Source organism: Periophthalmus magnuspinnatus, chromosome 15, assembly GCF_009829125.3.
Source record: "Periophthalmus magnuspinnatus isolate fPerMag1 chromosome 15, fPerMag1.2.pri, whole genome shotgun sequence".
Taxonomy (NCBI): Eukaryota; Metazoa; Chordata; class Actinopteri; order Gobiiformes; family Gobiidae; genus Periophthalmus; species Periophthalmus magnuspinnatus.
In genome coordinates, this window is record NC_047140.1 from 16935079 (window position 1) to 16962895 (window position 27817).

The 27817-nt window shown below is 38.9% G+C and overlaps 1 protein-coding gene across 1 annotated transcript in view; it reads right to left on the minus strand.

Moving 5' to 3' along the window:
* Window positions 1-7678: 7678 nt before the first annotated feature.
* The window catches only part of LOC117382187 (gamma-aminobutyric acid receptor subunit pi), a 32920-nt gene continuing 12781 nt past the window's right edge, over window positions 7679-27817 (minus strand). Inside the window, exons 4-8 of the mRNA XM_033979279.2 lie at window positions 21586-21668; window positions 14574-14711; window positions 14206-14358; window positions 11951-12141; window positions 7679-11142 (exon numbers count right to left, since the gene is read on the minus strand). Coding sequence (XP_033835170.2) covers window positions 10765-11142; window positions 11951-12141; window positions 14206-14358; window positions 14574-14711; window positions 21586-21668 — 943 coding nt within the window. The 3' untranslated portion in view covers window positions 7679-10764. The remainder of the gene's footprint in view (window positions 11143-11950; window positions 12142-14205; window positions 14359-14573; window positions 14712-21585; window positions 21669-27817) is intronic.

A 27817-nucleotide genomic window follows, 5' to 3' on the forward strand; every position in this document is an offset into this window, starting at 1 on the left:
GTGGAGAAGTTACCCACAAGTATCTTTTTAGCAATAAGAACCCCTGTTATTTCATATATGCAAGATAGGTTTAATGCCATATTGTGGAAAAGTCCAGGTACAATATCCCAGTGGATGATTGATTGATTTTTCATAATGCTTTCTGCACTGACGTCCTGTGTATACTGTTGTGGGTGATATTTTTGGCATCCTTTGTGGGCCTTGACAGATCTGGTTATAACTGGATTTACTGCTCAGGTCTAAATGGCCATCACCTGGATTGAACTCTGCCTCAGTCTCCTTGTTTCTGCTCCTCCCTCTGGTAAAACAGAACACCAGGAATTAGACATCACCCATCCAGAAAATAGACTTTACCGCATCGTTGCCTTAATCCACTAAATTATATGTGAAAAATGTTGATAAATTTGGATCCAGCTGATGTCACTGAATGTCATTTTTTTTTTTGTATGTGATTGCTCAGTGCAGATCCTCAGGCTGCTGTCAGGCTGAGGAACTAAATGTGGAACAGCGCTGACATCTTGTGGTAAGTAAAGAAAGTGCACTTTTCGATAATGTTATTTTGTATGTGTTTGTTTTTGGGGTTTGTTTTTTTTAAGAATAATAATCTCCATATTGGCTGTACTCTTTTTTTACTCTTTCTTTTTATGTTTTTTTTTTAATGTAATATATTTAAAGATGCACCATGTAACTTTTCTGGTTAGGGGGTCAGGCACATGTTTGTTTCACAGTATTAGCAGGCATTGAACTGATATATCTTGAAATACCTTGAAAATCATGTATTCTTACTCTGAGCAAGGTCACCTCACCTTGACTTGGCCTTGCGGAGTCACTTGCTTCTGTCCATGGGGATAAATAAGTGCAATGCCGTGAAACATAGAAGGCAAAGCAATAGCATCTCCATGGAGACAGGCCCTCTGTGTCGACTGGTGTATCCATCTATTTGTTTAAAAATAAATGTAATTATTGGTGCATCCATGTTCCTTTCATGTCATATATAATACAGTGTTTTTATTTGACAGAAAGCTTGTGAATCCACAGTGTCAGTCAGTTACAGTTGGTAGTGTCTTTGCTGCTCGTGTCCAGATATGATCAGGAGGCCGATCCCTGAGGTCCTCAGAGTGTGAGATGGTTCATATGTTGGAGATGTACTTTGGTGCTAGGCCATGGAGAGACTTGTCACAAGCAGAGCTGCTTTAAAGTCTATTCTCTGAGGAACAGGAGCCAGTGCAGAGACCTGAGCACAGGACGCATGTGCTCGTACTTCCTGGTTCTAGTCAGGACCTGAGCAGCAGCGTTGTGGATGTACTGCAGCTGTGTTAACACTTGTTTGGAGAGGCCAGTGAGCAGGCCGTTACAGTAGTCTAACCTACTGGAGAGAAAGGCATGGATAAGTCTCTCCAAGTCTGGTTTTGACAGTATACATTTGATTTTTGCAGTGTTTTTAGATGGTAAAAAGCTGCTGATGTTTTTGATTCGAGTTGATAGATTTAAGTCAATTATTACCCCCAGATTTGTTGAAGACGATGACTTCAGTCTTGTATGATTTTAGATTTATAAGAGAGAGAGTTTCCATTTTCAACAAAGTACTTCCTGTACTCTAGACAAGACTTACCACAAATGCCCACCCAGTCCTCTAGTCTCTGTGAGAGGATTCCTTGATCAACAGTGTCAAAAGCAGCACTCAGATCTAACAGGATCAAGACAGAGACTTGATCAGTGTTCAAGCAGATGCCATTTGTCGCCTTGATAAGAGCCGTCTCAGTGCTGTGGTGGGGTCTGAGACCTGACTGGAAAACATCAAAGGAGTTGTTCATTTGGAAGAAGTTAGTAAGCTATTGGTAAACAACTTTTTCAAGGACCTAAAAATGAGACAGGTCAAATTTTCTGATGGCATTTTACTATGAATAGTGATCTGAGGGGACAATGTGAAAGTTCCCAGAGAATTTGGTTAGCACCCTAGTTAAAAAGTTGACCTAATCTTGGTTAAAGTATCAGTGCCATAGAAAATATGTGTTAAGAGCAATCAAATATCTACAAGCACTAACTGTAAATACATCCTTTATACCAAATACCATTACCTTTCAGTGACATTTCTTTTGAGTGTAAATCGACTGCATGTGGGTGTCTCCTGCATGAAAATATAAAATAAAAAATCACATCATAAATAAGTGAAGTAGGATCTCAGAAGAGGATATCCCAGTCCCCGGTGTTGTGCAGATCTGAACAGCTGCAGGGTTTTGGACACATTTGAAACTCACTCAGGGACTCAGCTTTTCTCCAGGCAAAATCTGAGACTTCTGGAGTTATCTTGTGGTTATGTAGATGGATATTGCCACTTTATCAGATGGATTTTTGGTCTATACTACTTCTTTAGGGTTGTTTGAAAAAGTTGTAGGGAAACTCTGAGGGGCCTGAGGGATTCCCAAAGAAAACAACAATAACACACGCCGATATTTCACCTATTCAGCACTTCTTGGTCAAAAAGTGAAAAGTTAAAGGTCCTGTACCATATTTTTGCATATATTTGGCCAACATTTGCCCCAGTACAGATATATTATATAAGCAGCTCTTCAGATCAAAATATGACCTGTGGTATTACAGACTGACATGTGAAGTTGGGAGGACTTCACTGTTGCCATGGTGCCAGAACTTTAAGTAGGACATGTTCAAAAGCCAAGATGTTTTGGGCCATATATGACTGTCCAGGCTTCTGAGACAAACTGAAGTAATTCACTTCACAGTTAAAGGACAAATGCCATAAGATTAAACACCCAATCTCAGGCAATGAATGACTTTCTTCACAGAAAAAAACAGTAACAATGTAAATGATTCATGCTGTGAATATTGTCAGTATTGTTTGCACATTGATTTGTAAATGTTTTGTGAATATCGTCTATCTGTTTTAATGACTCATAATATGCATTTTAATAGAAATTCACATAACTCTCCTCATCCAGAGGAAAGAGAGACAGAATGTCATCTTATCTTATCTTTTAATACAAAATAACTATAGCTGATCTGACCAAAGGCAAAGCTTTCACTTTTTTTTTTTTTTCCAAATTTATGGATTTGTTTTTTTGTCATCAACAGTCTTTTTGATTCAATGTAATATAGCCTCATTCTGTGCCTCGTGCAGCTGAGACCTTATGGATAACAACCAGAAAAACATCCTTCCTGCTCTCAGTATGAGAAGAGAGCCTCTGAGAGTGGACCTCTAGACCGCTGGCCTGCGTCTATGCCGAGCAGCCTGACCTCCAGATTTGACCTTCTGAAGGCGTGTACATAACAGCATGGACTGAGACATCAGGAACTACTGCGGCTGGAAACATCCTGCTCCCAGTTGTACGAGCGCACATCACAGATCGGCTTAATCAATTTAGACTCAAGAACACATAGCCTTAGATAACTCTTGGGCAGTTAATCTAATCTTTAATTTTTAGACCCCAGTCTAAAGTAAACCACACTCATTCGCATACTTCATACTCCATTGCCGTCTGTTTAACTTGGTCAATAAAAAATTCATAAACCACAGTTTGCTTTGGTGAATAGAAATGGTATTTACGACCCTATAGATCATTGTTTCATTAATTATTCATTCATTCATTCACTTAGATAATTGCTTCCATTGGATCGTTAATGTTTCTCAAGTTTTGTTGAGTAGTGCCCAAAAACACTCATAAAGGCCACATAAGTCCTGCTTTAACTATGCATTAGCATGCTAGTTGTTACCTTTAAAGGTACAGCAAAGGATGCTCAGAATGCATAAGGTAAGTGAGGTATACCTCAGGACCACTGCAAACAGTTTAAAATGAAAGAGTTATGTTTTTCATGTTTATTTGTTTTTTTAAATCTGGTGCAAGGCCTTTAAGATGAACAATAACATAAAATGAGTTAAATGTTGCATTGCCTATGAATGAGCTTTATTGTAATTTTGTGACTTGTAGCAGAGCCCAATGACAAAGAATCGCAGCTACGGAGTGAATTCTTATTGCTGCTTTTGGAATATAGAAAAGCGCATACAAAGTAAACAAATATTTTTGTGATTTAAAACATTTGCATTAAACATTCAATCTGATCTAATCAGATAACAGTTCAGACGCAGCTGAGATGGAGCGTTCTGTGTAAAGATAAAAGCAGCGAAAATGAGGTAAGCTTCACAGAGCTGTTTTTTCAATGAGATCCAAACTTTCAACAAACATTCAATTAAACTTTTATGGCTTTACAAATCAGGTTGCTGAAAAAGAGTCTCAAAAGAATGACCTAATACTAATGCAATATACATTTAAATTACTACACAACAATATGTATTCATAGAGGTGGGCAAGATTAACAGAAAATAGTTACATTTACCACAAGAAAGCAGAAATGTCACCCTTTACTGAGGTTTGGAAAATTGCACAAGTTTTCTATGCATAAATGTTATATTCTAATTAGCATATACTCCTATAACAACAAGTCCATCTCCCCCCTCAGTGTACGTCATGATGATCTTATGGACTATGTTGAATCTTTCCTCCTGACGCACCAGTTCAGCATCATAGATTAGTTTGTATATTTTGTGTGTTGCAGTTTCAGTATTTTCATGTATTTTATGTCTTTAATCTTCTGTTTGCTTGGTTTGCAAACTATTGAAATTCCATAAGAAGTATTACATCATTTTCTTATGGGCACAGTATATGAATAGCAACCGTCACATGTTATTTCAAAAACATTTGCATTGCATCATGATAAGACCTGTAAACAGCAACTACTGCAACGGTGAGCCTCCTCAGTCAATAACAAGATGGTCCCAGGTTCAATTCCTATGTGGAAGCAGCATGTGTATGGATTGATTTTTCCCATAACGTTACTTCTTTTCAATCAATGTTCAAACCTGTGCAATAATGCATAATGTCTTCAAATTGAAGAATAGGTCTCCAGATATTGCGGAGCAGAGCATTCATACTGCTGTTGGCAAGTTGTCTGAGTATCATTGAAATAAAGTGTTGGGAAGTAACTAAATACTGTACATGTAACAAAAATACATATTCACAATACTAATTAGGAGTAACTGTATTCTGTATTCAGGACACAGCTCTTTGATTGGACCATGTAACCATGTAACAAATATGTTGAATATTTGAATGCATGTACTCAGAATTCTTTAACTAAATACATTTAGTATTCTTCTGATTACTGTTGAGGGCCACTGAATTGTGGCTGAAAAGTGATGTATAACAGTAATAGCATTTAAGGAAAAATACCAAAGAGAATTAGATTGTTGTGGATAAATGGCAGATATGTAATTATGAATACGGGCATTAAATGGAAATATTGTAGTAACAACCAGTGTTAAAGTACTGCTTGAAAAAGTGGCAGATAACACACGATTGCTCCTTTTCCTTAATTTTCCGTATGTTCACAGGCGCTGTGCCTGTGTCAAATGTGAACAGAACTAGTTCATTTTAAACAGTTTGCAGTGGTCCAAAGTTATTCTTCACTTACCTCATGCATTCTGAGCATCCTAATTATTCAGCTATTCATGAGTTTATAAGCAACTCTCAGAGACCAGAGCAGAGTTTTGCTGTGACTGTAATATTAACAACTAGCATGTTAAGGCACACTTCCTGATAATTTAACACTATCATGCTTTCTAATCATGTGCAAGCAGCACGGAGCAGACTTATTTTGCTGCTTATACAATATATTTGTACTGCGGCAAGACACATTTTGTTCACAAACACGTGGGAAAACATAATGGGTACAGGGACTTTTAATTTTGCTGAATATAATTTCAAAATAAAATACATTTATAGGAAACATCAGAAACTGCAGGTGTCAACAGCGCACATGAAATCTCTTTTATTGCTATCATTCATATTCATACACCAATAAACATGCATAGTGGTACTATGTATTTACAAGAGGTTAAGCAAACCAAAAGCCTATGCAATAATAATATTAACATGGTACTACAATTTATAAATACATTTCACATGAAGAGTATATCCCAGGTATTGTGAGGCATTACATGTACACATACCTCCCCACTGGAAAACTGCAGTCTTTAACTACTGGTCCTGCTTATGCTTATCCAAAACGTATGCTTTATAATATCCTATTTGTTCACAATAGAGAATCAATCTAACTTGGTTTACACATATCGACATGGGCCATCTGTAGAGTTCATTTTTCCTGCACAACTTCCAACATTGCCATAGAAAAAAGCAGTTCCCTCACATTCCACTGGCTCCAAAATGGCGGTAAGTTCATATACACTGGGAACAGTAATATTCACAATACAACTGTGGTCCTATATTATAACCCAAAACCAAAAAGAATTAGAAGTTGGTGCGTTCATCGACATATCGCTTACTCTGAGGCAAATGTAAAGTCACTCATTCATCCTTAAATAAATAAATAAATAATTACAATGTGTCCTATACACTTGGTGAAGTTTCATTGAAAATATAGAATTAGAGAAACCAAAGGCTACACTTGTAATCATGCACAAGAAATTGAAATTAGCTAGTAACATCAGGCAAGAGGAGCAATCAGGAATTAGCAGAGGGTCAAAACGAGAAATGCATTGGAAATAAACGCAATGAAGCATTAGCTGAGTTAGCTTTGCCGTAGTGCACAGAAAACCTCCCAAAATGAACAGTTAAATTCAATGTGGTGAGTCACGTTAATACCAGATACAGCAATAAATAAACATGCATTTGTGTCGTGGTGAACTAAACCTTGTGTTCTCTGTGCAAATGAACAAGCTATCCATTTGCAAGATGGCGGCATGCTAGTTGTGTGTACCCAGATAGATATTAAACCATTGAAATAACATTGCAGAAAATCAAAAAAAAGCTTTAGGGGGGTATTGGAGGAGAGACAGAGAGCGAAATGAAATTAGGATCTTTGGTTTTTTGGTTGGCATCACTAGCCCCAAACACATCCGCGCACATCTCTTCCTAAATTGAAAAAAAAAAAAAAAAAAAAAAAAAAAACGAGAAAGAAACGAAGCGTAGCCATCCATTCTTCCATTTGGATAATAAACACATTACATGACGACATCCTGATGAAATTTGCTGGTCCCATTCACTGGAACATCGAAAGCCCGACTATAGCTAGAGAAAGCACGGTGGAGACATCAAACCAGCAGCGATGCATAAATATTACTAGAATATTAAAAAGAAGTCCATCCAAGCGCTCCGTATATGGCACACCTCTCCTCAGTGTATTTACCTGATCACAAAAGCTGAAAGTTTACTCATACTAAATATTGGAGCTCATATATTCAGTTCTCATTTCCAAGGCAAAATCTACTGTATGAAATTTGAGGTGTGTGTTTCTTTCATCGCAAAAAAACAGATGGCTTGTTTTAAATCCGACCTGGTGCAAGGTCCGATGTCGATAGTGGCTCAGTTGGTTGAGTGTCCACTGATCTGAAGGTTGGTTGGCAGTCCGAATCCCGTTCTCGACATGAACATCATTGGTAGAGCGGTCAGATCCGCTGACCCACAGGTTGGCGGTGCAATTCCAGCTCTCACAAATGAATACTGTAGTTGTGTCCTTGTGCAAGACACTTAACGCACCTCGCCCTTAGTGCCTGCATACACTGATGGCAGCATGTATGTTCATTTTGTACAAAGAAATGGAATTGAGTTTTAATCTTTTAACAGAAATGATTTTTTTTTTTTTTTTTCAGTTTCAGGCAAGATTTTGTCAACTTCCTTCTTTTTAGTTTTAGATTTAATTGCAGTCCAAATCCATAACATACTTTTAATTTTAACTATGATGAATTGTGTTGCTTCATGAAAGATGTAAAGCTGTGTTTCTTGGAAGTTGAGTTTATTCTGAGTCTGGTTTGGGGCTGAAAACTTAGTGCAGAACTTGTATCTTATATCCACTCAGTTTTAGATTTTGTCACCAAAAATATGGTAATGCTAAAAAATATTTGAGTTAACCAAATTAACCCTGGTTTAGCACTCTCACCTGGGTTGCATTTGCAGATCAGGTAGGGTCTTCTGGTGTTTCCGGTACACTCTGGATACACTTTTGGGTACTCTGGTTTCCCTCATCAACCTAAACCATGCACAATAAGCTAGTTTGCTGAGGAAAAATATCCCTACGAGGCCAATGAAGTATATACCTTCACCACACAAACGTACCTGTATTGGAATGATAGCAACTTCCAATACGTTTAAGTCGAATCTATGGCATTTTTCACCTTGGAAATGAGAACTGGTTGCTAACACCATTATACCATTGGCCCTATTCCCAGCTGCTTGTATAGAAGGCCACTACATTTACAGTGTCACAGAGTCTGATGTGGTTCAAAGACATCACATGTTTGAATGAATGAACATATCTCATGATGATTTTGATTGGACAGATTTCTTAAAGAACACACGTTATGCAAAATTGACTTTTTCAAGATTTTTGTTCTAACATTGTTCCCTTATCAAACACGACGTACCTTGAGTTGGATCTTGCTTCACTGGCACTAGCTGAATGAATCTTGTGCTGTATTTGTATGTACTGAATTTGATTTTTCCCAGGATTGTAACACAGTTGTACGCCAGTAAAAGCCCTGCGTAGTTTTTAAGTCCATAAATTATCACCAGACTCGTTTTAAGCCTTAAACTGCATTCTTACATTAACATATCTGGGCATATTCCTTAATTAGTTAGCGTTAGTAACATTAGTTTTTAGTTCCCCCCATGGTAATTCCTTCTAGTGCCAGTAGATGGAGCCCTACACCAGATTTGAGTATAGGGAGTGCACAAGATGAAAAATTATACCAGCAGAGCCAATATTTTAAGTTTTAAAACATGAGATGCCAAAGCGAAGTTACTCATCTACTATTAAAAGCCAACAACAATATAAATAATGCATAAAATGTGTTCTTTAAAAGTCAGTTATTGGGATTCAGAATTCTACTTTAACACTACTCTCTATGGCTCTATGTAGTTTTTCTTTCCTCCTCTTTTGTCTCTCTTCTCTCCACATATTGTCCATCCATTAATTTCAGTGTAAGCTCGGTACCTCCAGGCAGCCAGAAGTAAATGAAGTTGTAAAATATCAATGCACATTTCATCATGGCGTAGTATCAAAGTGGAGTGGGCTTTTTCTCAGCTGCGGTGGTACTAGTGTGTCCTGTCACAGAGCGCTGAATTACCAATCCATCTTCGGACAGAGAAGAGAAAGCCTCCATGGAAATAAATACAAGACGTTTTATCTCCCCGAGCAGTGTTTTCCATTTCTACATCACATGGAATTAATTGAATCCTTCCCATCAAATTGTCACTGGCTTTTTATGTTCCCCGGCTGTCAAATTTTAAAACTGAGCCAGATAAACATATAAGACAGAGAAATGTAATGAACCTAATGTGAGAATGCAACGGTGAAAACACGTGGTAGGCCCATAGGAAATATACAGATGTACAGACACTGTGCCTTGTTGTGCCATTGCTTCCTTATCAATAAACATACATAGAGCTGTATTTTGCTTCATTCGTGCTTGTTTCTGTAATCCTGTGCACTAAGTCATCTCCCTCTGAGTTTTCATTTTGCCCAAATCGTTACGTAACTAAACAGAACAGGACTTTACTGGACTCGTTCTGAGCTCTTCTGTTGACAGATTGCTTTCATAATAACTGCGTGTGTATATTACCATGTCGATCACGTCGCTCTAAAGTAAATCTGTTCGCTTGTATAGGCCTCGAAATGTTAGACGTTGTGTTATTACGTTATGTTCTGAAAAGCATGTTTAAGAGCCAATAGAGGCCAAATAAAGCATGATAAGTCAACTTTAATGCTGCACTACGCAACTTTTCGGGTGGAGGGTCCGCTACCTACTTGTCTCTATAGAGATGTTATTCCATTGCCTGTAATATTCCATGGCACAGCATTAAACATATCCATCTGGCATTGATTCATTACAGGTGTTTGTATTGCGTAAAAAACACAATAATTCCTTCTGTGAATAGGGGTGACACTCCACAGATCTGAACTGTAATGTAGCGTAGTGTTGTAACTTGCTTGTCTCCCTCGTGATAGACAGGTTTAATTTATACTGTGGAACATTTTAAACAAGCTATAACATTTCCATGGAGACAAACAGGTGGTGGACCGTCTACTAGAAATGTCACACAGTGCAGCTTTAAGTCATAAATTTCAGTCTAAAGATCATCGCATGGTGCATGTGTCAACTACTATTAAGTATTTGAAGAATAATCGATCTAGTAAAATGTCCTTGTATTAAATTGAGGTGTCCAGAGCAAGTCAGTCGCAAGGTTATTTAGCAGGATTTTACACCAGATGCCCTCCCTGTCACAATAAACTTCATAATAGGCAATATAGTAGTAGTTTGTATAAGAATAGCCTTCATAATCTCATTAATTCATCCCATTAATAAAAAAAAGGTGCTAGATTGAAAATACACTAAGCCAAATCATACTGAATAAAATGTTCGAAGGTAAGTAAAAAAATGGTCTGATAACTTTTAAGGCCAATGAACAACAACAACAACAACAACAACAACAACAATTATTATAGTTTGTCTAACTTGGAAAAAAACACAACTTAGCTATAGCCAAAATCGCAGTGACTGTACACGAGTATAGTACACCATGGGGCGTTTAGTTTATGATGTATTGATGATGTAAGATCGTAATTGTCCACACACATCTCCACCCACACCTGAAGAACACTTACTGTACATACATACAGCAAAATACACTGCAGCTCTACAAACCAGCGCCCCCTTGTGGAGAACCGGGGGAACTGCTAAAAATACAGGTAGTATGTCCAGTAGAGCAGGTTGACCATGACAAACGAGAGAGGGAAAGTGATTCGGGAGTAGTTGTCTATGTGATGGGGGTTTTCCACGGTACAGCACTTTATGGAGCGGAGGAGTTTGCGGAGGGTTGCCAGGGCGGTGATGCACCAGTGGGTATGTTCTGGGGGGGCGGGCTCGGGTTTGGGCTCGCTGCCGGACGGGGAGGAGGGGGTGACAGTCAGTTCGGTGGAGGCGGGGGTCGGAGCGGGCGTGGCGGATTGCTCTTTGGCCCGTCTCTTGGCACGGTTGGCGGCGGCGGCGTGACTGGAGATGGTGGTGACGATGCCGTTGATCTCGTCGTCCAGGTCGTGGAGGTGGTGACTGTACTGTGAACGCAAATGCAAGCAACCAGGTGTTAGTAAAAGATATTTTGGTAACACATTATAAGTTTAGTACATGAGTTAATGCATTAGCTCAGGGGTGTCCAAATTTTCTCATTAAGGGCCAAATATAAAAACTGAGAAAAAGCTGAGGGATGATTGAGACTACATAGACTGGTCGCCGATACAGTGAATACTTCAAATCTGCATTATTATTACAAGTTAGACTGAACCACTAGACCTTTATTCATGCTTACATCCTCAGTGGGACACATTAAATATTTGATATGGGCAGATTTTAAGAAATATACAGTAAAAAGTACTGTTTAAGGTAATATGTGCCAATTCACCTGGAAGCTTGAGGGCCAAGAAAAATTGGTCTGAGGGCCGTATTTGGCCCCCGGACCACAGTTTGGACATGCATTAGCTCATCACGATCCTTGCACAACTTAATCACGAGTGTAATTAAATGTAACTTTTTGTGGGGGGGTCTGCTACCTGCTTGTCTCCATGTAGATCCTATCACAGTTGTTATAGGGTTAAAATTTAGCTTTAAAAGTATGCATTCTTACTATGAGCAGTGTCACCTCTCGACACTAAGAACATACATTTTTCAATGCCATAAACATTTATATTTTTTGGCTAAAAGGTTACATATTGAGGCTTTAAGAACCAGCACAATAAATAACAGAATTATGAACACGTTTTGATCTTTAGATTACTGTATGTTTGTTACCCCCTCCCATATATGGTATTTACTTCATGCTCCATTAAGACTGCATAAATGATATTGTTTACTTACATAATGTCTTACCATGAGCATGTGTGAATCAGTGCTGGTGAGGGTGCAAAAGTGGGCCACGGCGTACTCAATCAGAGCCCCGAAGATGAAGCTGAAGCAGATGCCGAGGTACACGTCTATGGCCTTTATGAAGCAGTTTGCGTTGGGCAGAGAGGTGCGAGCGCCCATCATTAGAGTGGTCATGGTCAACACTGTAGTCACTCCTAAAACAGAGACAAAAACACACGGGAAGGATGCAGATTTTCACATGACATCACAGCTTTTGATTGGTTAATAATAATTAATACAGATGGGGGCAGGTCAAATAAATATTGTTTGGTTGTTATGCAAATATTAAACAGGGTATTACATTTCTATGGGGTATTCATTGCTAACACATAACATATTTAGATCACCATGTTACCTTTGATAACTTTTATTGTTTTCAAAATGCTATACTTATTGAAAACAACGTAATAAAATGATGAATAAGTCCCTCACTCCCAGTTATTCCATTCTTCAAGTGTTAAAAGTGAGCAAATTGAAGTAGTAGTAGAGGTAGTACCAGACATATAGACTTTTTGACAAATCTGTACTAACAAAGGTTCGACTCTGGATGGAAGTTGGAGCATTTTGATTTGAAAAACTTTGTTAACATGGACCACTCCTGGCTGAATGATGTACTAAAGCGATCCTTGAAAACAAATTAAAGTCCACCAAACACTATCCTCACACAACTTGGGAATATAAGATTTAGTTTGACTGTAGACTGCAGATGTTGGTTCACTTTCCTTTATGAATTTTCCAGCAGAGATGATAGCGCCTGTACCTCCCTGCTTTCTCTGCTCCATAAACATACTCAAATATGAAGAGTCATAAGCATTAGCACAGAAAGTCGTTATCACTCAGCTACAGAGCACACTCCAAAGATCCTGGTGCAGATTCACTTGATTTAATGAGCAATGTAATGAAGTAGCACAATTTCTCTGCAGCCTGCCAGTGCGGTTATTTCAAACATTTTAGCATCTCCACACAACAGCACTAGCATTTCAAGTAACACATTAAAGGTCCCTCTTTTTGAACTTCTACCATTTTCAAAGTGTAGAGCCGGTACACAATTTTTCCCATGTGTTTGAGCTAAATTTGTCCGACCCCAGTAGAGATATTTTCTCTAAGCAGCTCTTGAGGACAAAAGAAGTCTGCTGCCTGCTGTCTGCATTTAATCATGAAGCGTTTCATTTTCTGATAATCAGGATGTGAGTGATAGCATGCTAGTTGTTGTTAGTTTTCATTCCACTTTAGTGTGTGAGAGTTGTGAAAAGCACTTCTAAACTCACTACAGAGAATAATTAGGATGAAAGAATGCATAAGGTAAGTGAGGAATAACTTTGGACCACTGCAAACTGTTGATTTTAATGTCTTTCTTATTTTGTAAAGCACTTTGAATTACTTTCCATATGAATAGTGAATAAACTTGCTTTGCCTTGCCTTTAAATTCAACTAATTCTGCATGTTTTTAAAGGTAATATCAGTGCTGAAACTTTAAAGTAGCAACTGGTGTGATGCCATATGGGATAACTGATGGTTCTTTTTCCTATTTTATTTAGAAAAGCTTTTAGTTGACTGGGTAATTATTTCCTTTCATTTAATTGTATTTTTTAAAATCTAAATTAATGTCTTAATGTTCCTATATTATGCACAATTGACTCATGTGAGCTTTAAGCCATGTTATAATGCTGTAACCTCCTTAAAAACATACTTGGATTTGTGTTTTGTTTCATTTACACATGTTTGATTAATCCTTATTATCAGTCTGTCCACTTCTCCAAAGCTCAAAATGCTCTGTTCCACCTTCTGATGTCATGAAGTGGTATTTTCCAAGTTAACAGCTACCTTTTACCTTTAGTTCAGTAGAGATTGGCAATTCCAGGTCTGATGTTATACAAATGATTTTACTGAGAGTGTATGGAGTTTAAAAACACAGTGGAGCTCTTCCTGTATTACCACATGACATCACAAGGTGGAATAGAGTGTTTTCCGTTTGAGGGAAAAAGTCCTAAGTAGCTGGATTTGTGGAAACATTTTTAACATATCCAAAAATAGTGTAATATGGGCCCTTTAATGTTATTGCTTTCCATGTGTCTTCTTCCTGTATGACTTTGTAACTGTCTGTGTAAAGCTCTATACAGGTAAACATGTACATTATTACTTGTATGAATGAAACAAAACACTAGCCTAAGTCCATGCGTAAATCCCCTGTGAGCTTGTATTGTAGTGTGTATTTTTACCTATACAGATCCGTGCTGGCACAGAGGAGAGGGAGATCCAAAAAGAGACCCAGGACAGCACCACCAGCAGACTGGAGGGCACATAGGTCTCCAGGATGAAATACAGGATGCTCCTCTTCAGCTCAAAGTGGAAGACCAGCTTTGGATAATGCCCTGGAACAAGAAACATGAATATCAAAGTTATAAAATAAAAAAGCTCAAATGGTAAGCTCTCTACTACAGGGTTTGAGGACTTTCACTGTGAACAAAAATACACCTGTAGCAAAATAAATGATGAAAAAGAGTTTTAATGCCTGTGGAAAATTGCAGATGAAGCAAAAATCTCTTATATTAAAAAGACGTACATTATATACTTCATTTCTACTTGCCTGTCTCATAAATAGCCTCGGACACAGAGGTGTAGTGGTCTTCTACAGTGTACTGAGCCAGCTGCAGAGAATCCAGTCCACTCACTGACTCGTTCCCTCTGGTCCAGTAGAACATCACGTCGTTTATGTTGTAGCCCCCTTTAAAAACACAAAAGGATTGGTAGATATCAGCAGTTTGTAGAGGGGTGTGTACATATAGAGGTTCAGTCCTAGTTTAGTTCTCTCCCGGTTCTGATTTAGAACTGATCTAAACCTCCTTAAATCATTGCTTTCCTTTATTTAGTCTGGTTTAATCCTGATCTAGGTGTGCTCATTTGGTAATCCTGGTTTAGCCCTGGTCTAGTCTTGGTTTGCTTGTTATTTAGTCCTGGTTTAGTCCTGGTTTAGTCCTGCTTTGTTAGTTATTAAGTCCTGGTTTAGTCCTGGTTTAGTCCTGGTTTAGTCCTGGTCTAGTCCTGGTCTAGTCCTGGTTTGCTTGTTATTTAGTCCTGGTTTAGTCCTGGTTTAGTCCTGGTTTAGTCCTGGTCTAGTCCTGGTCTAGTCCTGGTCTAGTCCTGGTTTGCTTGTTATTTAGTCCTGGTTTAGTCCTGGTCTAGTCCTGGTCTAGTCCTGGTTTGCTTGTTATTTAGTCCTGGTTTAGTCCTGGTTTAGTCCTGCTTTGTTAGTTATTAAGTCCTGGTTTAGTCCTGGTTTATGTCTATCTAGTCCTAGTTTAGTCCTGGTTTGCTAGTTATTAAGTAATTGTTTAGTCCTGGTTTAGTCCTGGTTTGCTAGTGATTAAGTCCTGGTTTAGTCCTGGTTTAGTCCTGGTTTAGTCCTGGTTTAGTCCTGGTCTAGTCCTGATCTAGTCCTGGTTTGCTAGTTATTAAGTCCTGGTTTAATCCTGCTTTAGTCCTGGTTTGCTAGTTATTTAGTCCCGATTTAGTCCTGATCTAGTCCGGGTTTAGTCCTGATCTAGTCCTGGTTTAGTCCTGATCTAGTTCGGGTTTAGTCCTGGTCCAGTCCTGGTTTAGTCCTGGTCCAGTCCTGGCAAAGTCCTGTTTACTTCAGGTGTAGACGTGGTCTTTTCCTGGGGCACTTGAAAGTCCTGGCATGTTCGTAGTTTAGTCTCGGATTAGACGTGCTTTTGAATTGGCCTTGTTCTGGACGAGTGTGTGAGTATTAGTCACAATTTTACAATTTACATTAACTGCATCAAAAGTATTCCGTTTTCATGTGTGTATAAACATGACTATAAACTCAGTCTTGAAATAATGTTTGAATGCATTTGAGCACATATTTTTAATTTAGTGAGAGTGAGAAAATAGAGGAGCTCTGCGCAAAGCGAGACTGTAGCACAACAGACTAATCATGCATACTGCACCAGGCCCCAGAGAGAGGCTATAACCCAAATAAGACCAGGGTAAGGAGCCATGCAAATTTAATATGGTTAGATACACAGAGCCTGCTACTGCGACTTTCACTGTGAACAAACAACCGAGCTGGAGTTTCATTTCCAAGTCATTTTGAAAGACTTTCCTTAACCAAATGAAGTTTCTTAATTTTGCAGTTTTGATGTTATTTGAGACTTTTTAAGGTAGCAAAGTAATCATAACAATTTTAATGGTAATAGTAGTAGTATTAGTAAGTGTAGTACTGGTAGTAGTAGTAGTTGCACTGTAGTGGTACTGAATTGAATTATACTTCGTCATACTGTTACATCTTTTTCTTTCAGTCTATGAGCTAAAAGCATCAGATGAAATGAATAGAGATTTTCTTCACAAATGCACAAATATCTGCATTCACTAAGCATTCTGTTGTATTTACGTTAGTTATCTGCAGGGGGAGCAAGAGAACTAGAGAAGCAACACTGTGTGAAATGTAACAGTGGGGCTATACCTCTGTAATCTGTTGAAACGCTTTATAATTTGCTAATCCCTGTTAACCCCATACAGAGAAGGACTGTGGTCATGCTGAGCCAGAGGCAGCTAACCAAGAGTGGTGACTTTGATCATTTAATAGGCTACTTCAATGGCACTCGAACATTTCAAACAGAACATTTTATATTTACTAAAACAGCCTAATTTCACACCATCTCAAACAGCACTCTATAGGATAAAACAGGGACTAAACAACTAATCTATGCAAGACTAAGGTGATCGAAACAAGGTCTAAACCAGGACTTAATGAGGGACGAAATCACGACTTAACTGGATCTAAATGACTAAATACAAAACTAAACCAGGACTACTGTTGTAACTGAACACTGGCTAAATCAAGGCTACACCAGGGGCTAAAACAGACCTACACCATCTTAAACAAGTCTTAATATCGAGGGCACGGGCATCAAAACTGTGGACTGGGGACCAAATATGGCCTTTAGATAAATTTTTGTTTGCCCTTTTGCCCTTAATTACTGAGTAAATGGCTTAGATTGTAAGTAGTTCTGGATCAATGTTGTTGTTTTTACAGCACTTTTAAAATTCTCCACCATCGTAACCTCTGTAACAAACTATTAGAGTGTTGCATCATGGTATTTGGTTAAATATATTAAAATTGTGCAGATAAAACAAAAACAGAGTCTCCTGGGATCCAGAATACACAGTTCTTCAATATTTTACGAAGATGTGAGTCTGGTCATCGGTGAATATCTGACGTTTTCAAATGGGTGTGACTGGCAGGTGGATTAGCCAGTTGGAGACACGCATGATTTTATTTGTAAATCATAGGTGACCAATGAGCTCCTTTGTTTCACATGGGTCATGAAAAAAACCTAATCTGATTAGACGTTTGACCGGGCTTGAGACACAGCAGAGGAGGTGGGGAGCAGACTGATATCAATCTGTATAAAAAATACAGAGAGATATCGTCTGGATTTGCCAGGCAACACAATTTAGTAGTCCATGACATAATATATCATAATTAAACTGCACACGTTTTGATTTCTGACTTTGAACTAACAAAAAACTTTCCAACAACTGTGTCTCATGTGGCATGGAGGCAGTAAATTTTGGGAATGTGCAGAAAATGACTTCATAAAATGCTTCAGAAAAACAAATTAAGTGCTCTATCTTTTTGATTGATAGCTGAATTTTGTGTTTTCAGTTTTGACATTCTACCTCTCTATAATTATATGTCTCCAGTGAATGAAACACACTCTAGGTCTCAGAAGTATATGTGTTTACGCTGTCAGAACGCACTTAATATTTCACATCAGCAGATATACACAGCCCCACTTCCATAAACAACTGTCATCTGCAGAGAGTTCACGTTGGTACTGCATTAAAAGAACATGGATCTTTGCATAAAACTGTACAACTTCATACAGGGGTGAAGAATAGGTCAAACCTGCTGCAGTGAACTCTGTGGTATCAACAGGTTGGGTTGAAGTGATGTTATAACTTTCTAAACTGCCCACAGTTTAACATTGAACTGGAGGGAAGGAAACAATTTTATGGTAGAATTGAACTTGTACCAGACAAATACAAGAATGCAACAGATTTATATACAGCCCCCATGGTAAATTTGTGGTCCCAAACAACTAATGAAAAGGTGCCATAAGGGTTGCCTGGCAAATCCAGAATCTAGATATCTCTCTGTATTTTTTATACACAGGGACATCAGACTGGTCACCACTCCATCCTTCACGTCTCAGAACCAAACCTGATCAAGCAATCAGATTTATTTGAGTGATTATTAGTCATTAGTCACCTATCATTTTGAATAAAATGCCATTTCTCTCACTTTATATTAACAGAAATCTGCTATGTTTTTCAGTCCCTGTTTTCTTTCCTTTTTTCATCGTATGTAGCCAAATTTGTTTTAATATGGACGGACCATACAGGCCCCTGACTGGATAATCCACCTCTCAATCACGCCATTCTAAACTCAAGGAGACTCACTGGTCACAGACATCGAAAACAGTCACATAAAATTCTACAATGTCATGAGCACATCCTTAGTAGTGAACGAAACATAAATTAACGATTTGAAAGAGCACAAGGTCTATTCATCATCCTCTCCATTACCCAAGTTTAACCTTCAGGTGCGGCTTTGTGTGGTTTTGTGCGGTTTTGTGTGGTTTAGTATGTTAAGTGCAAAGGGAGCGCAGTAAATGTTTTATTTGGCACACAGGTCTGGGTGGGCTTCTGGCAGGGATCAGACAGAGCTCAGCAGTGGCTGCTGTCACAGAGCACACAGAACAGAGGGAGATGGAGAAAAGAGCAGAGAGAGTGAGGGGGGAGTCGGTCGATTTTTAAATTTTACAGTAGATAAAATAATATACTGTAGCCTATAATACATGTAGAAGGCATGTTCAGATTTACATTGATTCAAATTAGAGTATAAAAATATATTAGGCATGTACATGATGTTTAGAGTGTATTCACACTTAACATGATTTGGTCCTGGCTTGGGCTAAGTTTAGTCTGGATGTAGCCTTGTTTTGGTCCTGTTATAGTCCAGGTTTAGTTCCAGTTTAGTCCCAGTTTTGCTGTGGTCTATGTCCAACTGTGAACACACCCATAATGTCTTCAAAACATAACTAGTTAAATTCCAAATTGTGATCCAAACTCAAAGCACTTTTTTCAGTACTGCAATCAGACACGATATCTTTTTAAAAAGTATAATTTTGTTCAGAGTGCACATTGCAAACAACTCCAGAAGCATCTTTTGAGAGAAGACTGAACTATGAACTGTTAAACTAATACATGACATTCAGAACATGTTTGAGGAAGAACTACAGGTGGTGTGGTTTGTTTCAATGCTTCACTTTTGGCAGCAGGGGGTGCTATACAAAACATTCTTTTAAGTTTGTGAACTCTCTGCTGTTGTGCATATAGCAAGCCAAGAGCATTGCACATTATTCCATAGTGTATGTCCCATCATTCGTTTGAAGCCCTCTTTTATGTATGATATACTTTAATTGGCATCCTTTGGCTCTTCTTGTACACAACAACAGTCTATTAGCTGTAGTGTTTTTCATCATGAAGAACAAGGTCATGCATCTAATGACAATGTTTTACAAAGTCTGAAATCACCACAGGGCTCTTTTATCTAATGATCCACAAATGATATAACTCATACAACACACTACACATAAGCCTACAGCATTCAATCGGCCAACAGTGTCCCTAATAAACAGCATTTCACAATTGCAAGGCCTGGCTAGTAAAACGATTATGTAAAGACAAGCCAATAATCCAGAAGCGCACAGCATTTTAACAAGGTCAGCGGTGTGATCTTGTACAACTGAAAAAGGGTGATGGTCTTAAATGGTTTTCAGACTTGCACAGCTAATGAAGTTTTCCAATGCCAAAGTCAATGCCAAAGCAACAATAGCCTAATTAGGTTTTAAGTGTCTGTTTGCTCAGCAGCAGTAAACACATTGAAATTAAGCAAATTAACAAAACACAAAGCCTAGTTCAATGACTTTGTTCAGGTCCTTCTGCGTTCAGCCTCTTCTGCTCATCCTTTCGATATATCTTTGCGTTGTTTTCAATGCTCACTGATTTCAATATAAATTATAGATTGGAGTTGACTAGCATTATGGCTAGCATTATCGCCTCATAGCAAGAACGTTTCAGGTTCAATCTTAAGGCTACCCAGGCATTTCTGTATCTGGCTGGGTTTCCTCCACGCACTCCAGTTTCCCTCATCAACCCAAAACATGCACAATAGGTTAAATCCCCAAGCTAAGGTAATCCTGAGCCAGATGCGTGGATGGTCCCTGGGTACTGACAGGTCGCCCCAGTGGCAATGAAGTTCGGGTCAAATGCTAAGGACAAATTTGTCAAATGTTTGTGGTCTAAAATAATACACACATTTACATTTTATGCTTGTTGCATTGGTAGACATATTTAAGACGTCAAAATCTAAGCAAATTCTAATCCAAGTGCTTATTAACTTATTTTCTTACTGTTGATGTTTCATCTTCTCGTGCAGACATCTATTCAAAAATACAGTTTTTCTGAAAGCCCGGTCCCTCCTGAGCTCATAAATGCATGGTCAGTGTTGTGGTCACAGCCTCTGGAGTCTCTGTCTGTGAGGGTATCAAGTCTGTTCAGGTGCAGCTGATTATAGAGCAGAAAGAGCCAGCTGCTGCCAAGCTAAACCAGGCTAAACCAGACTACACCAGACTAAAGAGGACCAGAGCGAACCAGACTTAAACCAGACCAGTGAAATTAAAAAGACATCGTATATGCAACACGACAAAATGTCACGTGTTTTTCTCACATGTCTGCCTTTATAAAACATGACTGCAAAGAGGAAACTTCATGATTGAGGTATAATACTCCCTACAACGGAGGCATACCTAGACTAGACTGCTCTAGACTGGAATGAACAACTATCATAATGTCTTGAGGGTTCATGTCTCCGGGCGCTGGGTTCAGTTCTGATGTTAAACTTCTCCTTCGTTAGAACTTAAGCGTCGTGCCTCTTCTCTTCAACTCTCGAGCTACTGCAATTTGTTCTAACACCATGACCCTAACTTGTGCCTTTTTTGTCTACCTGCTGTTACATAAGACTGAAAACATACCCCTCTCCCTCCCCTCTAAGATACGTTTGATCCTCTGGTTTGATCACATAGATTTGAAATCAGACCCAAAGGACTAGCCATGTATTGCTGTATCTCCAGGTTCTTTCCTAACAATCCGACCTCCCCATACTGTCTCTGAGGGTGTGTGTACATGTGTCCCCGTACACTCCCCGTCTAAAAGCTTCTTTCTCACTGCAGCGACCAAAATGTACCCAAGATGCAATAACTTTATCAATAAACTGAGTACATAGTGTCACATACATGGACAGAACAGACTGGATTGTTACAGCTTTTAGTTAAAGAATGAGTTACGTTGGTTTGGATTTGTTGGATTTAAATTTGAGTTAAATTCAAGCGAAAAGAGCATTTTGTGAAGGGAGCATCAGGCCAATCAGAGCACTTCTCTTGTCCTTCAAAAGACAGCTCCCATGACCCCATAGCCTTTAAAACTACACAGTTCAGATTAGTTTCATATTAATGTTAGCTTGTACTCACAGCTCTCCAGTTGTAGTGTGCATGTCTGCTTGTCCATGGGGTACTTGGTGAGGTCCATGTTACAGGCCACTGTGGTGGTGATCCTGGAAGAGAGAGACATTGGATTTAGCAACATGAAATGAAAAAGAAAATACACCTAGAGTACTTCCATCTTTTGATTCAATGACACAGTATTTTTGAGCAATAAAAACACATGTGACTGAATTCTCGCAAGATATTCAAGATAATCCAGGCAAAGCCAAATATCTCCATGGAGACAATCAGAAAGCGCACTACATGTTCAAATTCTCACAACAAAGGATTTTAAAATGTTTTAAACTGTCAATATATATGCAAGTTGGATGACAAACTTGCTTTAAAGTTGGCATCGTGATCCATGTTGCGAGCTATGCCTCAAACTCACATTTATACAGGTACGGAGGGTGAAGACTTTCCTAAGGACAGAACAACGCAATCCTTGTTACAGCCTAGCCTTTTTTTAATTTTATTTTTTTACTGTGACTGGTGTTATTTAGCAGTTTGTTAATATACCTTTAATGTACTTTGTAAAATACACAGATTCTTACAAGAGTCACTTTACAAACTTATTTAGTACACTATGTCATCCACCAAATGTATGTATTTTTTAATATATATTTGTGATTAAATGTACTCCATCACAATGTTAATGATCACTTGGAACAGTCTGCAGTCGTATTGACTCCTGTTCTGAATCCATGAAGACCTATTTGTGTTACTTTAGCCATTTTAAAGGATATCGATATTTAAGTGAAAAAATACTTTGTTAAAGTTGGTGCTCATCCATCAAATACTGACAGCTTTTAGATGGAGCAAACTGAGGTCGCAATACTAAGCAAGGAGCCTAGGTTTTTTTGTTTTTTTTAAGGGTATGTACCTGATTTCAGGAGCATGTTCTAGTTTGAACTTTTAGGCCCGTCCACTTAGTCCTTTCTGCCGCTGTGATATTGCACAATGACAGAAACAACTGTCTGGGATGTCTCTCATTAGTTGTTTCCTTATAGTTTTGTCTCACTCTTAAAAATGCACCATGCCAGAGGATCAAGTGTGTGAGATAGTGCCAGGCAGTTGGTTTACCATGATTCTTAGTAACAATGTGCCTAACTGTACAAAAAAGGTGACCCTGTCAGTAGCTTATGTATTAATTATTATCCGAGACAATGCTATGTGTAATGAAACAATTATATTTTGTAGTCTCAACTGTTTTGGAGAAGGGTACACTGCCTGCATGCTTATCTCCATAAATATGTTATTGATTTGCCTTCAGTATTCCAGAATATTGTTTTACACTAATCTATACTATGGAGACGTGAAGTGGATGATACTACTAGGTCAAGTTAAAGATCGGATCTGTGGAGAAGTGACCCCACTCACAGTAAGAATGCATCTTATTATTATTATTATTATTATTATTATTATTATTATTATTATTATTATTATTATTATTATTATTATTATTATTATTATATTTGTACACATTTTCTCAAAAATATTGTTTTTGCATTTGCACAGCACTCAAACTTAAATACCTTTTGAACACTGAAGAAAATGGCATCATGCTGTTGTAATTTTGACGATACAACTTGATTAAACAGAGAAAGCAATTTAAAACCATGACCTCAAAATTAACCCATAATTTTACATCTCTCGTATTTTTTATGATTTCACCAGCAGCAGATCCACACAATTAGGAATGAATAAAACTACTTTAGCATATTAACTACAGTGTTCCCCCCCTAAGGCAGGCAGCTCGGCACTGTCTTGACCTCTCTCCAGTTGCATTATCACAATGAGTCCCCATACTTTAATTTGATAGTCCGTTCTAATTGCCCGACCTTGAGTTATCTTCTCCTCCTCGGTGTTTCGTCCCCTCTGGCAGCGCAATAAGACATTTATACCTCAGCTGTCTGTCTGTCTATCTGTCGGCAGCTCTGAACCTCACTCTCTTTGGGGTCTATAATCCCAAAGGAGGCCATCTCTCCTGTGAATATCTACTTCGATTTTCTTTTCTCCCATCTCTCTATCTTTTCCTTCTGTTCTCTCCTTCCTCTCTCCCTCTAATCCCCCTCCCTCTCTCTCCCTCTCGTTCTCTCTCTCACACACACCCACCCTTTCACTCCTCCCTCTCTCTCTCCCCCCACTTCCTCTTTCATTCTCTTTTTGGCTTCTCTCTGTCCCTCTGTCTCTTGTTCTAACCCTTGCTCTCTGTCACAAGCTCAGTCTCTCTCCCTCATCTCTCTCTCTCTTTCTTTCTCTCTCTACCTTCCACTCCTCTCTCACCATCTCATTCTCTTTCCCTCCAATCCCTCTTTCTCTCTCACCCTCCCCCCTTCACTGTCTTTTTCACCACTCTCTCCCTTCTCTCTCATGCCCATCCACTCCTCTATCTTTATCTCCTCTCTCTGACTTGTCTTTTTCACTCCTTCCCTCGTCTCTCATGTTCTTTCTCCCTTTCTGTCTCATTCTCACATTCTCTCTTTCTCTTTCCTCCTCCCTCTCTTTCTCTCTATCTCCATCACTCCCCTCTCTTTCTCTCCCTCCCTTTTACTTTCTGATCATCTCACTCTAACTCTTTCTTCCCCTTCTCTCTTTCTCTCACTCCCTCTCTCTCCTTCTATCTCTTTTTCTCTCCCTGTCATTCCTATTTATCTCCCCTCTCTCTTTCCTCCCCCCTCTCCCTCTATCTCTCTCTATCGCTCTACCTCTCCCTCAGTAGTCCCGGACTGTCTGTGCCCTCATCGACTTCTCCTGTGTCACGGTAAAGTCCTTAAAATGGAGACTTGTCTGAGTGGAAAAAGAGGTCAGGTTTGAAGAAGACAGCTGGAGCAGAGAAGCAGTTATCTCTCTGAATATTTGCAGAGGTGTGTCCTGACTCTCAAATAATGTATGTTAAAGCGAGCCAAGCTACAGCGCCCCCTGATGGCAAAACTTGTGTTCTGGATTCCCAATTTGCCTATGAGAATTATAAATGTACAGATTTTAACCATCGACTGTATAAAGAAGTGGACTAAGTGAGTGTGACGTCAGCCATAGCATTCAGCTCCAGTCAAATGAAGCTCATCGAGGCTAGAGCAGTTATAGTGGCCAATTTGGAGCCAAGTTGCATATTAGGAATTCCGACCACGAGTATCGTAGCAACCAAAGAGCCAATCCCAAGAGAGGCTGTTGAAGGCAACGCCCCTTCTCGCCCACTCCGCTGGTTGAGCGGGAAGCGGGCACGTAATAATGCTGCCAATCAAACCTGTCACTAATGCTAGTGGGACTGACCTCAGGGACGGACGGCGCCTGATTTGTCTGAGTCAGTGATCCTTCCTATTTGAAACGCGGTGTAACATGTAACCCCGGTTACAAACAGGCTCAGCAATAACAGCATTTCATGGTAAATGGTCACATTTTTCTATAGCCAACCTTCGGATCAGTGGACAAACACTCTACCAACTGAGCTACTTACCAAACCTGTTGTCTAGCAAGACCGAAGGTGGGGTGTGAGTTTAAGCAGGGCTGGCCCAGCCTATAAACAGACTAAGCAGCTGCATAAGCCACCAGAGGGCCCCCAAGAGCTCATACTTTTATGTTGAAAAAAATAATTTAAAAGTTTTTCTGAAAACTAAACGGCGCTTGGGTGTTTATACTAGTTTAAATATCCTTCTTAAACAGTTAGATGTGTTTTATTTCCAGTAGCTAAATATGTGCTGCCTACATTTGTTTTTGAGTCAGGCAGTGTGTGGACAGGTACATGTTTACACTGGTGTGAAGGACCCCTCCCCTCCAGGTGTGCTCTGAGTGCACTGAGGCAGCAGAGGGACATTTGAGTGGATGTTTTAGAGACTAAAAGACTAAAAGTTAGTGAGTTTATCTAAAGTACCGGACAAGGCATGAAGAGTCCAGAGGAAGATCATTTTGGGGAAAGAGGAACGTTTTAGAGTGGACATGAAATATGCCACCATTTTACTTCAATGGACCTGCAGATCAAACTGTGAAGCTGGACATGTGTAATTTTGCAGACAGGACACACCTCAGAGGGACAAAGGACACACCTCAGAGGGACAGAGGACAGCAGGTGAGTCTGTTTATTACACTGGCTGTTTGTGGTTGTGTCTGATTCTTTTGTCTCTAAACATCAGATGTTGTGAGTTTAGTTAAAGCCTCACTGCTCCTGAGTCAGATTAACAACGTTGATTATGGCAGAAACCTCTGTTATATGTGCTGGACGAAAGAACGACCTGTGAACGACTCCTGAATGTGCTGTGAATGTTCATCTAGGGATGCAAAAACAGTACGAGTACTTAATTTTGAGTACTCGCCGATACCAGACATAATTTTTACTGGTGTTTGATTATACAGTAGTGGCAAATCTTATTCATTTCATAGGATTTTTATAATACAGACAATTTTTATCTACTGAAATCACTGTATTTTGGTATAATTCAAATATAATTTATTTAGATAAGCACCTGGCTTTAATATTTACCACTTCCTCTGCAGACTGTGCTCTCCAAGCTAACTGCTAACGCGCTAACTGCTAACGAGCTAACTGCTAACGCGCTAATAGCTAACAAGCTAACAAGCTAACTGCTAACGAGCCACTGTTAGCATAACTGAGTGTTTTGTTACTTTTACCAGGGCCACACTTTCACACACATGGACATGCTGTACGTCTTTTAAAAGTTACGTTAGCATGCTACTATTGTATCATCTTTAGAGTCCTAAATATTTGTATATTTCATGTGACAGTCACATGTGATTACAGCTGTGCTTAATGTGCAGCTTTATGTCCAGAGCTCACTGCTCTGTGGAGAGATGAGCTGTGAGTCAAACAAGAGGCACAGATACAGTGGTATCGACTCTTGGTATCGGGAGCCCATTGACGAGTACGAGTACTGGCACCGATACTGGTATCAGTATCTGTGCATCCTACTCATTAATATGCACATTTACTGAAATCACAGCATCCAAAGCCTGAGAATAAACATAAAAATGATATGATCTTAAAATCACGTCTTATTTAATGTTCAGTCCAAATGATCTGATGATTATAAATCTAATGTTATGTCCAGGCTGTTTCTCTTATGCAACTCTATGTACTTCTTGAGTGATATGATTTTGAAGTAAGTGTACCCTTGCTTAAGTGCATCGTTTTGCTACTCTATCCAATTCTGTATTTTATGACATAAAGAATTCAGAAACGTAAGTCCACTTTAGTCTGCTGTCACACATTAAAATGCACCAGAATTTAAAAATTCCTCTGGCAGACCCCCCTTCCTTACACGTCTTTATACTGTTATACTTGTGGATATTGCTGTTGTGAGCATCTCGAATTTTCAGTCTTTTGACAACTGGTTGTGTAGTTGTGTGTTGTCTTAATGTTGTCAAATATGAGTATGTGGCATTAAAGTGGAGAGGGCCCCCCGAGGGCAAATTTAGCTCAGGGCCCCTAAAGGCTAGGGCCCGCCCTGAGATTAAGCAAAGAGTTTTGGTGTTTTATGTTACATTTTGACTGCTTTTGTCAGGTGCATTTTGCCTTGGTTAAACCAGGTAATTAAGATAATTTAAACTTGCTGTAGACACCAGGAAATGGCATATTTATGTTGATTGCAGTTTTATTTGATACTATTTAAGCCTGACTGTATGTTATTTTATATATTTTGGGTATATTTCATGTGAAACGTGCTAAATGGTTGTAGTGCGGAGCAGCCGCTATTTTGAGTTTTTATTAAGTCACGTAAGATGATTCTGCTTTCATTTAAAGTAATTTTTATTTTTTACTTAATGGACTAAAATTATTTTCTTTGTGGCCTGTCCTGCAGGCCAGGTTTTATTTCCTCCGGGATAAGCTGAGCTGAACTTTCCACTGAGATACGGACGGCGACCCTACCCAGAGAGCACCCTACAAAGGACTCCACAACTAAAACCCTCTAAATTAATGACCGGTCATCTAAAAGAAAAATAGATTGAAACACAAAGAAAAGACAACTAAAACCTAACCTTTTATTTGAACTTATACCGAAAAATTAAGACTGAAACAATTAAAATAAATAAAAGGGTGTTTGAAAGGTACTTTACACAAACTAAGTGCCAGTATATTATTTCATGTTTGTCTGTTAACTGTTAATTGAAACTTGCTGGCTTTTACATTTAAAGTTAACTTGATTGTGGCTCTTTTTGCATATAATTGGCTGTAAGTGAAGTAACAGCCTATTATATTATAAAAATC